Raw genomic sequence first — 16,099 nt, forward strand, 5'->3', positions numbered from 1 at the left:
TATTAAGCAACAGATATATAAAATAATACATATTATAATATACATATAATATTGTTATATTATATTATGTATTCATTAGTATCTATATATTAAGAATTTTTATGTATTATATGGAAATTTATAATACATTTTTATTAAAAATTTTGTATCCTCCATTCCTCATCGAAAGTCTATTTCTTATTATCTTTCACTTTTTATCTTTTATAAGTTATTTAAAATTTTGTATCTACAGAATTTTGCTCATCTCTGACTGAACGCAACAGAATTACGTTCGACGTTTGAAAAAGGATGAAATTAAGAAAGACGAGTTCAAAAGTGGAAGATGAAAGGCTCGTCCAATTTGCTTTCCATTAATTATCCCCTGTCGTTGCAAAAGGTACATCTGAACCAACGAGACTGCGTTTAAAGTTTGAAACAGCGGAAAATTGAAGAGGGCGAGTTCTGAAATTGAAAATCGAAACTTCATTCGATTTACCTTCCACTGGTGGAGTGGTTCAAATTATAAAAGCGAATATGAATTCTATAGTAAAGTGACTTGACTTCGGAAATATTTTGAAATCTGAGAATTTAATTTTAATACTTCTTATAAATGACAATTCCATTTTTATTACTCAATATAATAAGGAGATAAATGCAGTTGTGACAGCTAATATTCAAGAATTTCTTGTCAAGGTTTAAATACATATTTCAATTGAAAACAAAACAAAACTTTTCAGAGTGAATATTGCATTTAATATATACAGTTTTTTGATAGGATATATTTAAAAATGGCCAAGGTACAGCAAATCTATAGGAACAGAATACTTTAGTATACTCATATCATAGTACCAAAAAAATACATTCTTCAAGATTTGCTGTAACTTAACATTTTAAATATATCGTACCAAATAAAAATGCATATATTAAACTTGCATTGTAAAATTACTCTTTGTTTTGGATTAAAATATAGACTTAAACTTTGAAAATGTTCTTGAATTTTGATTCAAATATCATATATTTGATATATCAGTTGTTATATCATAACAACTGCGTATTTCCATAATATAGGTAGTAATATTATTCACATTGTCCTAAGTAACCATTTTCTTTCACGTCTTTTAGAAAACTGCTTTAAACATTTTTGTCAATGATATCAAAACTGCTCCACAAGGTGTAGAAATGCATCAACATGCAATTGCACTTAACAAACCTAGACACGCAAGGGTGCAAAGTTCACAATACTTTTCTGTCCAGATTTTCCCCGTACGAATGGAGGGTGCTAACGCTGAGCAGTGGTGCGGATCCAGCTGGAAGAAATGATCCCACGTTGCAACATCCTCATGCGTCTCAAGGATCGCCTCACATGCCGACCTCCAGTATGGCCAACGATTTCAGCATCATCAACAGCCTGTGGTTCGCGTTGGCCGCGTTCATGCAACAGGGCTGCGACATATCGCCCAGGTAATGGCTAATTTTCATGTGAAACAATCCCAATACACCAGTGTTCCTTTAAGGCGGCTCGTAAAAATTAATTAAAGTAATCTTGACGAATTATCAAACATTTTTTCGACTACGTTCGATTTTTCGTATCACTCACGTGATACGTGCCTATTACCTGACCGGGCAACGCTACTCGTATCACGTAAAGTTCGTGGAACAATCGTCGCCGTCAGGTATTTATAACACCGATAAACTTGTAACTCGTGGTAGATTAGTTACTTGCCACACTTCTTTTGTTATTTATTAACGGGTAATTTGTTTTAAATGTTTATGAGTAATTGCTAGGGGAATTATATATTTTTCTGGTTTTATTAAGAAAACTCTACGAGGAATAATAATCGAAATTCATGTGGTTATAAATGTATTTAGAGTAAAATGAATGTTTCTTTTCTTCGTTTTATAATATTAAATCACAGTTAATTATGGCTATTTTAGCCATTTCTGAAGTATTTTTTGCATTGTTACGCTATAAATATTTAACGGAAGTCATGAAAAGGGATAGAAGTACTTGGAATAAAATCAGAGTTCTCAAGGTGGTCGATTTAAATAGGTTATAAATTTAAATTTATGCTTCGATCAAGAGATATCTGCAAACATATGGATGTAAAATTAATTGAATTTCCAAGTAAACTACAAGAATTATATTGATGCGTCCTTTCGATAATTTATGAAAGAACCTTTGACTTGCTGCAGGCACTAGGTGGTGGATACTTCTCCCTGTAAAAGTTCATTAGATTCCTGGAAATGAACAGAATCTCTAGATGATTCATTAAATGAGACTTTGCATTACTTCAGTCGTAAGTCAGCTATTAGGTAGTGGACATTTCTCTGCGTAGAACTTGACCTCCAACCAACAGTCCTGTTAAAAACTAATAAATTTTGTTTCTCGATCCGAAAAATTGAATCTTGAAACTTGACTTCAATACTCTTCATCAGTGAGGTTTTGACTTGCTTCAGTAGCAAGTCAGCTATTAGGTGATGAATCCTTTCCCACGTAGAAGTTGATCTAACGTCTCTGGTTAAAAACAAATATCTACAATCAAGAGTCTTGTTTGAGACTAATAAATTTTGTTGCTGAATCCGAAAAATTGTTGATTAAAAATGTATCCAGCCAACAATTGTCGCATAGGACATAACTGACAGTACGATTGACCAGGTTTTTTTCCGCCTAATTACGATCGCCCGTTGCTCTTGCTCAGCTGTCAGTTTTCTCTTCCGCGGTACGAGCGAAGGGGCTAAAGTACATAAAGGATCCAGGAAAATGGTTTCCCTTTACTTGCAGCAGGTCAACCGTACAGTCTGCTAATAGGATAAATCGGGTAAGATTCAAAAGGTTCGTCGCTGTCGACGGTTAAAGTCTTCCGTGTAAACGTTTCGCAGTTTTTCGTCGTGGATGTATTGCGCCGCTCTGGAAAAGCTACTTCTGTGTAATTAACGACGGTGTTCGATTCAAGAAAGCGACAAAGCATAACGAATGTAATAAGCGCCCTTCTAAACGACGCCAGAGCTACTTTACTTGCCGCCCAGACGCTACAGTTCGGAACAATCCATTCGTAACGAAACTAACGTTAATGTTTTGAGTTTCCTTTGATTACTGCGGTATTATCCCCTTATTGTAGGAATTACACATATGTGCATATTTAAACTAAACGACAGTTGGGTGAACTTACTCAAATGCAGGAAAAGAATTGAAACTTGAATTAAAGTATGTTTTATTTTCTAGACAGTATAACATGTATGTTATTGTTGATATTTTATAGATTTTTGCATTTGCGCAGTCAGTTCTATAAATATTCATACCTTCTATGCCTATTAAAGAAATCTGTCTAAATTAAATGATAGATTTGATATTTTCAAATAAATGTTTCATTATGAATATGTACATGAATAAACTTTACACTTGTATGGATTGATAATGAAATATTTATTTGAAACTCTGTATCATGTTAGATTGCTGAAAACAAGATAAAATAAGACCATAAGTAAACCCTAATAATGGTATACAAATTCAAAAATGATATTATTATTGAATAAAATTAAATATAATGTTTCTAAAATACTAATATTGCCTTACAAATAGTTCTTCACTGTTCAGAACACCTTCGAGCAATCTTTTTCAATAAACTCGATTCTGACATATTTCTAGCAACTCTTCGAACATTTGAAATCTACAAAGAAATACACAAGGACATTGCCAGTGTGAGTAACGTCGACTACCTGCCAAGTTATCGAGAAATTATGTATGTTAATTACACGTCGTTCCTGTGAGTATTTAATTATTACAATCAACTTTACGATACACTTACCACGCAAACATCGGCATGGTAACGAGCCGTGCATCGATTAGAAGCGAAAACCACGTCCAAATGTTCACCAACTGGAATGCACCCCTCGGAAAAACTAAACTCTTGCAAGAAAGCAGTAAGAAGTTGTTCCCTGTAAAGCGATACCTTAGCGAGGAAGCAGTTTCGCGCTCATACTTCCCGGTGTCCTTCAACGCACGATCGTGATCGCCACCCGGTAGATACTCTGCCAACGATAACCTTTAAGAGTGTGATTTACGAGGCTGTTCGCGGGCGAAGGGGTTACGGTACACAATAATTACTGTTGCAAATTCCTTCGTTTAAATTACAACTGCATGCGATGTAAACGGTGATTATAACTAGCGCGGTCAGAATTATCACAATATAATCGGATTACGTTTGATAGTCTCGTGCTGGATGTAATTTAGAGCGGTCACGTAATCGGCACCGCGATTAGGCCAACGGCTATTCGAGGGCGGCTCATTTGAATGAGCGTGTCGTTCGAGCCCCAGCGAAAATTCCATTAGCGACACGCGCCGCCCGTCGAGGTCGTACGTTTCCGACCCGTTCGACCCCTTTTTCCACACTATTTTCCATACTTTTATATTCTTCTTCCCACGCATCGAGCATCGATCAATCCCCAGGGATCACGAACGATACGTTTCACGACTCTCGTGACGCGAGTTCCTGGCCCCTTTGCATAAACCCTCCGCTCGGTTCGCGACTGTTTCGCGTGTTATTCGCGTTAATGACGTCTGATGTCGAGTCAGCGTCTCTACGTTTGAACTATCGAATCAGTTCACGAGTTCGTGTGTGTCGTACTTATGGATGGTAGCTGGCTAGCTTTAGATTAGTAGGAATTATCGCCTGCGGTTGAGGACAAGGAAACTATTGCAGGGTGCAACAATTTGTCCGCGCAGGTTGAAACAGAGCTAAATTGTCCTCGCAGGTTGCAATACATGTAACTTGTTCTGACAAGTTGCAAGAAAGCACAGTTGCCTTCACAGGCTGCAAGAAAGTAAATTAACCTTGACAGGTTAGAATGAAATTAACTCTCTCTTGCAAGTCACGACAAAGCTATCCTGCTCTTACAGGTTAGAATAAAGCCAACTTTTCCTAGCAGGTTGAAAGGAAGCTAATTTACCCTTGCAAGTCACAAAAAAGCACACTTGCCTTTACAGGTTCTAAGGTAGAGAACGTTGCTGGTTACAATTAAATATTAACTTTTTCTTGCAAATCGAAATAAAACTGTCTTACTCTCGCAGATTACAATACATTTAACTTGGACTCGCACGCTGCAAGGAAGTTAATGTGCCTTCTGAAATTATAACGGAGCAAACTTGCACTTACAATTTGAAAGGAAACAAGCTAACCTTGCATCTTGCAATGTAACTAACTTGCTACTCCAAGTAACTTCTTCGGGAACTGAATGAAAGATGAGATTTAATTCTGCAATAGGGATTATCTTTTACAATAAATAATTATACATTATAATGATAAATTTTTTACTTTTTTTATGACTATGACATGTGTATTGGAATATGTATTTGCATTAGTCTCTTTATAGAAGGCTTTATACATCTTTATTACATAAATTGATTCTTCCCGCCATTCTGCACATAAAAGTGTAGAACTGAGAGAATGAAAAATGTAATACTTCATTTGATTATATTCTGTATATATGTCCCAATTTTGATTTCGTGACGAAATTTTCGAGAGAAAATCTCTAACGTTATTAACTAATTTAGACATATTATCATCTTTAAATATACATATAGTCTGTCCTCTGCTAAATTCATAATTCAACTTAAAAAAGTTTTATTTCATTCTTATTTTTATATCCTCTTCGTTAAAAAATTATTGTTACACTGCAATACATTTACTTTCAAAGAAGTATATTATTTTAAATACCTGAATTATCAAGTACTTTACTTTTAAATCTGCCATTACTTTCGGAAAAGTTCATAAAATGTGCACAGTTCTCCTCATAAAAGCCGCGCGTGAATGGCGCTGTTCCAGCAGAAATGCTATAATATAGGCTAACCGAGCCGCGTTATTCTTGACGTCCAATTCCAGCCGCTGTCGAAGACCATGATGATAAAATGCCCCGGCTTACGCGTGATCTCGTAAATCTTTGGAAAACCGATCGGCAACGGATTCGCGGGCGTTTCGCCATCTCGGCTGCACCGAAACTGGGTCTCAATTAATTTACATTTCGCCGTATCCACCGCGCCAACCCATCGCGGTAGCCTCCTTGATTAATGGTTTAAATATTCGCGCGGCGATGATATGAATTGTAAATTCTGTGGTACCTTCTGTCCCCTACGTCCGTTGCTCCTCCTCGTCGACCATTCCGCTTGCTTCTTCTTCTACGTGGGATCGCTGTCCTGCGATTCCAGGACGTAAAGTTTCGTTATTAAATACGGTCGAGTCCGTGAAACGTACCATGAAATCCGATTACAACGTTCTCGTTCGGGAAAGAAGACAGAAACGAGAAGCGAACAGAACGAGTTACGAGTCGACGAAGATAACGACCTAGGTTTGGTGTCCTGCAATTTTCTACAAAGAAAACGAATTGGGAAACGGAGAAATTGAATCGATAGGTTGGATGCACTTTCTTGGCTTCTGTAATATTAATTTCATTTTAGAGAGTAAAACGGGTTTGTTGATGACGTTTAAGGGAGTAGAATACTGTAACGGTTCTAAAACGAGAGGTAATTTCAGAAATTCTTTATATTCAATGTATGTGATGAATTGTTTTCAAATTTTCTTTATGTTTCATCGAACATTTAAACAAACAGAAACCGATCTCATAGTGTCGTTAATATGGCGTTGTTCGAGTCGACAGCGTGCACAAGTGGGCACTGAAAATAAACCACGGAGTTTTGTTGAAAATTTTGTGATTACTACATATATTTGTAATTTCACAGCCAACAATTTTCTTAAATTAGACACCCATCACTATAGCCTGACGTAGAATTTTTCCAATACCTACATGTCAAAACTGGCATGCATTTGAAAAAAAATTTCGAATCCTATGAAAAAATGTTGCCTATTTATTAAAACAAAAAAAGATAATATGCTTTTCTCAGCAAACTGTCAACCAGATTGAAAAGTGTCGTTTAGGGATAAACGAAATTAAAATTTAAAACTGATCAAGACTCTAGCAATTTTAGAAATTTCTTTCTCAAATTATGAAGCCACGTTCTTGTAATATTAGAATTTAAATGTTGTACCCCCTCAAGTATCATTACGATGAATTATACGATCAAACGAACTTACCTGTGAAGTTCGATCGTAATTATACGAAGAGCCTCGTTCTTCGAAGATCAAATGTAGATGTTTAGAGTTTTATGCGACTTGTTTTTTCTTTCTTTTTTAGTTTACTCAGCGTCTTCCTCATTTTTGAACACCGTTCTCGCAAAAATGTCCGACTTGTGTTACTAACGGTCTGTTATAAAAGTTCGCGAATGTTTGGGAGTTTTCTGACCACCCAGCTGTTTTCCCGATGGTGTTGATGTCAACTCGCTTCCCGTATGCGGCCGACGATGCCGCGTGTCACGTACTGTCTATTCTTGCTCTCGACAATAGGTTTTTAATCCATCTGCTTAGCGTCTGAGTATTCGCTACTTTGTGTGGCTTCCTGGTTGTCAAGAAAAGTTTTTTATTTATTCCTCTGACGTCCTTCGTAGCATCAATATATTTTATTATTGCGTTCGCCCCGTATATCTTGAGTCTTTGTTTAAAAAACGGTAATATCAAATTCTGCTGAGTTCTTCCAATTCACGACGTTTTTATAAGGTCTGGAATGTTAATTTCGAGTACTGGCCAAGAAGTCACTTTCCCGGCCTGGGAAAGTCTCTGCGTAGCCTTGTCAATGAAGGCTCTTGAAGGGCCTTCGACGTTGTTTATGGCGGGGCCTGGCGTCGCAGCGTCGCGCCCTGTCGTCCATGCGCGCCTGGCCCACGTTTTCGTCACCCGGTATGTGGCGGACCCGTGTGAAGCTGGTCCCATCTTTTGAAAAACTCAAATTTTTCTTTTTGATTCTGTTTACTCATCGTTTACTCACGTTTGCTCAAGTGGAATTTTCGTTTGTCCCGCTTTAGTTCAAAAGATAGAACCATTTGTTTATACGCTCATGGAGGAGACATCGCGAAATGTGTTCCGAATTTTTTAATTAGCTTTCTTTCAGATATAAAGAAGGGAATGTAGATCAATCTTTAAAAGTAGTAGGGAGCGACTCTCTTTCGTTCCCAGGAAATAAATTAAAAAATATATCTAAATTTCGATTGACTAGTGTCAATCATTCAAGTGTTGGAGGTATCGTAGGAGTGGTGGGGCACAGTTGATAAAGTCTGAGGTTGCGAAGTCTATATATTGATCTGGACTGGGTTCATATGCAATGACAGAAGGCTAAGGTGCGGGAAATGCATACAAAAAAGAAGAATACAAATTATTGAATTGAAGAGTAAATAAATTATGCGATAAATAAAATCAAATCGAGTTTAATGGATCATCAACATTTTATGAAGTATAAATAAATAAGGAGTATACAAAATAAGAATAAGTATAAATAATTTAAAACAATATTATAATTAATGTAGTTATTTATACTTATTCTTCTTTTGTATACTCCTTATTTATTTATACTTCATAAAATGTTGATGATCCATTAAACTCGATTCGATTTTATTTATCGCATAATTTATTTACTCTTCAATTCAATAATTTGTATTCTTCTTTTTTGTAAGCATTTCCCGCACCTTAGCCTTCTGTCATTGCATATGTAGTTAACTAATAGTATAAATAATAAGAAAAACACATTGCCAGAACTGCACCTTGTCATTAAAATTTAAACAATTTTTTTACAACTTTATCGACTTCTGGCAACGTATAAGCCCCGACCTAGACTTCTGGCAATAGCTTTACGCGATTTCTGTAGTTAAAAACTATAACTACACAAAATTTCAGGGCTACACTCAAAGATTTTATTTTGATTAAAAATTAACATGTTTGACCGCCCGCCCACGCTTCCAGCCCCGGGAGCGCCTTCTTGCTGCAGCGCTATGGGCTTTGTCATCTAGTAAGGAGTTGTTTTTAGATACAAGTTTTCACTGCACCTTATCATTCGTGATTTTCGTAGCCAGCTCTTAGACTATAATTGCTTGTATCTATGTAACGAAACATTAAATTGCAAAATGGTAAAAGACTTTTCGATAGCGTTTCACTCGAAGAATTAATTTTGACCAACGGTTCGTCATTTTTATTAAAACTTACGAATTTTATACTTACAAATGCTTAAATTTTTGAATACATTCTCCACATCTTTCTAACAGTATACTAATATATACCAATACCTTCTCTCATATATGTATACGTATTACGCATCTTTAATTACTATAATTTTGGTGATTATTACAAATAATTGCACCGTAGTTATAAGACATTGATAATTATAACAAATATTATAATACTTAAGTATTTAAATAACAATAATAATATTGTATAATGATATTGAATATTATTTATTCTATAATATTATATGTCTAATATATTATATACATTATATGTTAATATAATAGTACTGCTAAGAATATTATAACTTTGACTCCTAAAACTTTATAATTTTTAACAAAGCTCTACACATCAAGAAATATCATTCATAAATAACGTTTACTTGCACCAGTTCTCTTTTTCGTTTTCTTGGTTCTTAAATTGAATTGGGAAATAAGATGGATGACGGAAGAGTGTGGGGGAAATTTACCATCGCCAGAATGAAGATACGGCAATTCTCTACCCCTCGAAATTACAAGCGTGATGTGCGCGATGGGAGTAAAAAGGTATCAGCAATTTAAGCGCGACCACAAACCACTGGTATCACGTAATTACACGCGATTTTCTGTGACACGCTGGGGTTAATGATAGAGCCCGAATTTTCATGTTATGAAGAAATTAATTGTTACTGAGGTGTTTGTTCAGTTGTGTGTATCGTGCGGAAAGTTTGATTAACACTGAATCTACCGAGCCGTTCAATTTGACTTATGTTGTCAACAATTCTTTTTAAAGTTATTCAATGATTAACAATGCTTTTGGTGCAATGTTTATGACTGTTGTTGAAGTACGACACAAATATTACTGTAACATTGGATCATCCTTCATTCCCTACAATGTTATTATTAGCATTGTTTAAAGTAATAAAAAGAAGTAAAACTACATATGTTGCTTTTGTCATTATAATTATAGGAGTGAACTAATATTAAATTATGAAACTATAATTTATATTTATAGCCATTATATATTCCAAGCACGCTGTTAATTTCCATACTTTATTAGACTAATAATGAGGCTAATATAAAGCTAATATTTTCCTAAACATTTGTTAAATTAGACGCTTTAAGGGATAAATTCTTTAAACAATTATGTATCTGTGAAGTTGGTAATTTAAACGCCCCACTTTTTTGTGCAAACTACAGCATATTTCAGTATCATAAAAATCCCCAACATTCATACGCAAAAATGTTCGATTTGACATGGGATGGTTCGAGCTGGTACGAACGAGTGCAATAAGCCCTGGCAGTACGCAATGCTTTTCATCGAAACTCTCTGAATATTGACATGTTATTCGACAGATCAATATCGGGACGGATAGTTGGCAGCGTCTGGTGGTTCTTCACCCTTATTCTGATCTCATCGTATACTGCCAATCTAGCTGCATTTTTGACAGTCGAAAGAATGGTGGCCCCGATCAATTCGCCAGAAGACTTGGCCTCGCAAACGGAAGTTCAATACGGCACACTCTCTCACGGATCCACTTTTGATTTTTTTCGCGTGAGTAACACATCACAAAGAAAAGAGTAACTGCGATATTCATTGTTAATTCTGATTTAATAAGGAACATATCTGAGATAATGATTGATATAAAATAGACTAATTGTTAACTGGGTATATGTATATTTCTAGTCTTATAATATTTTTGACTGATGAATGCAGCCTTCTTTGGCAGAATAAATAAATATATAACGTGGATGGGAAATATATAAATAAACAGTAGATTATACATTTATGTACTGAAAATGAATTTTTTCAAGTTTCTGTTAAATACATATTATTCAGGGACTTGCATTTGCACCATTCGTGAAAATATTCTAATATAAAATATATTGATTTAAGTTTGCTAAGAATAGTTTATTCATTCATTATCTGAGAAAAGTATTTGGAAAAATTGAAAGAATTCCATCGAAGAAACGGTTCATGTTGGATCTGCAGAAATCGCAGATCAATCTCTACAGCAAGATGTGGGAGTTCATGAACTCCCGGAAGCACGTGTTCGTAAAAACGTACGACGAGGGCATACGGAGGGTGAGGACAAGGAAAGGCAAGTACGCTCTTCTGATAGAGAGTCCGAAGAACGAGTACATCAACGAGAGGGAGCCCTGCGATACGATGAAAGTCGGTAGGAACCTTGACGCCAAAGGGTTCGGTGTTGCGACACCGCTGGGATCTCCACTCAGGTAAATTTTTATAATTTATATGAATATTTATAGTAAATTAAATTATTTGATAGCGTAAAAATATTAAACAGTTATGTCAATCCATGCATATGGTTCGTTTTTAGATGTATTTATATTTATTATATACTTCTTATTTACTTAACACTGCGAGAAAGTCATATTATATTTTTATATCAAATTTTAATTATCTTTGCCAGACGAAAGATTCCTTAGTCGAATACGTGTGTCTCTATTAGTTTAGACAATGAAGTTTCTACTGTTCAGTAAAATTCCGGTTGATTTAAATTGCACGTTCATACTAAGAATAATAATATTGCAAAACGTAATCGTAATATAAAAGGTGGGATTATCAAAGAAGAAAAATAATACTACAGTGTGGGAGAATTTTTAATTTCCTCGTGTTTCCTCTTGGTTAATAACAATAAAACAAAATATTGATATTCTGTACGATATTCTAGCAATTTTGCAGAAAGAAAGCATATAACGTGAGGGCATTGGATAGTAAATGATATATAATTTATCTTGGTACATTTGTATTCATCTTATCATATTAAATAATCTTATTCTCTACAACCTTACAATTGTAATTGTACACTTTTCGTTGTCCTACCATTTATTTTAAAATTATCTTCACATGTTACTATATTGACACTACCGTATCTTTTAAATTTATCATTATTATCAGTACATAAATATTAATTAATGATAATTTTCAAAAAATAGTTTAAAAGAATATATAATTCAGCGATAGCATAACTTTATTTTACATATGTATATTTTGTAGCATGTGAAATATATAACCAACTATTTTAACATTTCACATCCTTTAGTCATTCACACTTTAAGTATCAGAAATGTTCATAACAAATAACTCTGCTTGTGAAAATTTCACATATAATCATTTTTAACCGAGTAACAAAATTCCACATTAAAGTGATTAACTAATGTAACAACACGATACGATCAGAGCGTCTAAAAGTTTTCGATAAAATGCAAAGTTGCTCGAGTAAGTTTCTTAATATAGCACACATATATTGAATGGGAGGACGCGTTCGACCTATTTTTTCCCATATCCGCGAACGCGTAATTAACGAGATTTTGAAGTCGTCGAGAAGAGACAAGGCATCTTTCCCTCCGCCACGCTTCAACCCTTTAAAATTCCGTTGCTCACGGTCCCTCTTGTCGCAGCACGTCACGTCGTCGCGCACAATTAGCATAGAAGAACTCGTACACCTGTTTTTTCGTATGATTACCGCTTAAGGGACAGAGCTCTCGCTATTGAACCCACTCTGTTCGTCGATTCGACTGCCATTTTTGTCCCGTACTTCTCCAGCCTCGAGGAACAGCTTTTAATTTCTTATTGAAAAGCTACGGACACATCGATTTTCCTGCGTCTGATCGTATCCCTGTCAATTTTCATTCCTCGAGCAATCTTTCATACTTTTATTTATATAACGGATTCGTAAATTAGAGACGATTAACTCAAGATTGTATCAAATTAGTTTAATTCAAGTTTCGTTTTCGTAAACGGCAAGGAGGTCTTGCAATTTATTAATTATGAGAAGTCCAAATAATTGCTTGGTTGTCATGAGTGATCCAATCATTTAGGGAGTGGAGTGTAGTGTAGAGTTATATTATTATTAATTGAAAGTTAATACTTTAGGATGTCTATATTCTCTACCATTTGAGGCATTTGCCAGGTTTTGCAAAATAAAATACTGCAACGTGATTTCCCGACACGGTCCGCGATTCGCGTCGGGAAGCGTGCAAAGTGAGAGTTTTCCGACTTCTCACGCCTTTACGGGAAAACCCGAGAAGCCGAACGTCGCGAAATTTACCACGGCTAGCGATCCGGATCGCGGAGAGGGGCGTGGATCGTCGGCGAGGAAAGGAAGTCTGGGAAAGCCGTCTTCACGGCGAGACGGGGCGGATTAACACAGCACTCATTTAAAATAATATAGAATATATTGTACGCGAAAGATGTTACAGAATTCGGTGTACGCTGCCGAGCTGTCATAGCGTCAAAGGTCACCGGGACGACCGGTAACCGACACGAGAACTACGTTTCGAAAACACGTGCGGATTTCGTTCACGATAGCCCAAATTCCGTCGCGATTCGCACAAAAGCGACTTTGGAAACGATATTCGGACAGTCTTGACGCGGTCACGGTGGGCTCGACCTTCTCGACGAGAACGTTAACCGGCAGCGATTCAAACACGTGCGTGTTACAATGGACTCGCGACTAGATGTTCGTTAATTCGCTCGATATCCTACGCAAAGGCGGTTTCCCGCTAACAACGCTATTTCGCCCGACAGGGTGCTCGGCAGCCACCAGGTAACCCGACCAATTCACGATATCCTATCCATGAGCGTGAGGTAAAGGAGGAAGCGCTTACCGTATCGTCCACCACGTGTGTCGCTGACGAAATAGGACGAGCTACGCGAGCTCGTCGCACGCGTTGGCTCACGCGCTTCCCCCCAGCCTCACCTCAATGGTCGGCGGCACGCGGCACCTTATGGCGGCCAAATTCAAATCGCGTTATCGGCGCGCTCGTCATCGGCGGTCGTCCAGTCTCGTCCCTCGGCGACTTTGGTGGCGTGTCGGTGCTGGCATCCCTCGAAGACTCTGGAGCGGGCCGGGTCTCGGTGCACTCAAGAACCCGGCTGACTTCGCTATCCTAAACGGCCTCCTGCCCCTGAAGGTCGTAGCGGAGTCCAAGGGCTGTTACCAAGAACCTCCAGCCCCTGTCCATTTGAGCTTCGTCTGGCCAGTCCGTGCAGCCGGCGCCGGGTTGGACGGGATCGGTAGCCTCTAAGCCGCATCGCCCGGTGTTGCCGTCGTTAGCCCAACGCTATTGCCCTTCAGATACGCAAATTAGTCATAACCCTGAGTTACCCTGGTGGCGCTCTCGATCTTGGTCGGTCTCGTTCCCCGCGGAGAGTTCACCTCTTTGTGACGTGGGAATCTGCCAATACTTTAAAAAATTAAAATAGAAAGGGCATGTATAAGGTGACATAAATGTGTCTATGTATAATAAGAAGATAAAGGAAATCAAGTATGAGTTATGAAACATTTAATATTATAGGCAGACGAAATTGTTACTGTAGTTAATACAAGAAAAAAATACCAATAACTTTCTTACAGCTCTCTTGCTATTATCTTATTTTTTTATTTATACTGGCGTCTGATTCTTTTGATTATACAATCTTCAAGTATTATTAAATAGAATACATTGAAAAATGAAAATCGAAAGGACACATTTAAAGTGATACAAATGTATAATGAGAAAATGAATGAAATACAAAATAATTACTGTAAAATTTTATTTGGTAGGCGAAACAAGTTTGTTACTTTAGTTAATATCAACGCATAAAACAACAATACATACCTTTATTATGATATAAATACTAATTTGAACTATTTTATCTATGTATTATACCTACATATAATTTAAAATTTCTCTTGGGAAAGTATTGCTTCGTTTGATAATATACGAAACATGTCAGAGCGAAACTGAAATCGTTAATATTTTCAACATTACAGAGACCCGATAAATTTAGCGGTGCTGTCGCTGAAGGAAAACGGCGAATTGACAAAACTGGTAAACCGATGGTGGTACGACAGAACGGAATGCAGGCACGGTGACAAACAGGATGCATCGAGGAACGAGTTGTCCCTCAGCAATGTTGCAGGGATATTCTACATCCTTATTGGTGGCCTTCTTTTAGCACTGGCCGTCGCCCTACTGGAGTTTTGTTATAAATCGCACACGGAAGCTACAAGAGCGAAGGTAGGAAATCATTAGTAATCATTAATGTAATAAATATTGTTGTAAGATTGATCTATCGTTTGCGACACTTCCAAGTATTCAGGTGTAATTTTACAATGTCGTTCGAAGCATATTACTAATCTAAAGCATAATGTTATGTAGCATATTAAATATCATTTTATTAATAAGTGAACAAAAGTAAAGTATGAACAAACCTGAAATAAACAGAACCCGCTCGACAATCCGCTGTACGTCTATTCGCACTATCTTTACCCTTCGACCGTTCAACCACCTCTGTCTTCAGTGCTTCTTCTCCTAAAGTTAAAATCTACCCAGGGTTGTCCCCTGATAGGGGAACGTTATCCTAGGCAGCCTCGCCGGGGCGCGCTTGGACAACATCGGTCCAAGCAGCGATGTGAACTTGCCACCCGATTTTTCAAAAAGTAATTGCTTTTTATAGAAACGATAGTATTTCGTTAGTATCTGATTGTACCTCCAATAGTTCCGTTTGTACCTCCACCAATTAATAATTGGAAAAATTCAAAAAATGGTCAGCACCCGATATCGAGATTTTTTAAATCTGTTTTGTCCCGATTCTTTAGAATTGTTTGTACCCGCCGGAATCGCTTTTCTCTTCGTTTGTACCTCAATAGTTAAAACTGTACAAGCAGTTGTTGATACTGTTGAATTTAAAAATTTAAACTAGCGAGGTAGAAACGAAATGAAAATTTGTACAAACTGGTAGAAAAAAAATGAAAACCAATGAAAAACCGATTAAAAAAATATCGCTGTCGGGTGCTGACCATTTTTTGAATTTTTTGTAATTATTAATTGGTGGAGATACAAACGGAACTATTGGAGGTACAATCAGGTACTAACGAAATACTATCGTTTTCTGTATTTATGTTTGAAAAGTCGGGTTCCAAGTTCACATTGCAGGTCCAAGCGACCTGGCCAAACATCAAACCAATCTAAAACTACGTTACAATCTCTCTCTCTCTCTCTCTCTCTCTCTCTCTCTCTCTCTCTCTCTCT

General features: G+C 36.8%; 1 protein-coding gene across 3 annotated transcripts in view; it reads left to right on the forward strand.

Moving 5' to 3' along the window:
* The window catches only part of LOC128872653 (glutamate receptor 1), a 648,027-nt gene that overhangs the window by 621,779 nt on the left and 10,149 nt on the right, over positions 1-16,099 (forward strand). For all 3 annotated transcript variants that reach the window (XM_054115547.1, XM_054115546.1, XM_054115548.1), the window contains 4 exons: positions 1,234-1,440; positions 10,412-10,610; positions 11,049-11,293; positions 14,839-15,085. In XM_054115547.1, coding sequence (XP_053971522.1) covers positions 1,234-1,440; positions 10,412-10,610; positions 11,049-11,293; positions 14,839-15,085 — 898 coding nt within the window. The remainder of the gene's footprint in view (positions 1-1,233; positions 1,441-10,411; positions 10,611-11,048; positions 11,294-14,838; positions 15,086-16,099) is intronic.

The sequence above is a fragment of the Hylaeus volcanicus genome, chromosome 2 (assembly GCF_026283585.1).
Source record: "Hylaeus volcanicus isolate JK05 chromosome 2, UHH_iyHylVolc1.0_haploid, whole genome shotgun sequence".
NCBI classification, from domain to species: Eukaryota; Metazoa; Arthropoda; class Insecta; order Hymenoptera; family Colletidae; genus Hylaeus; species Hylaeus volcanicus.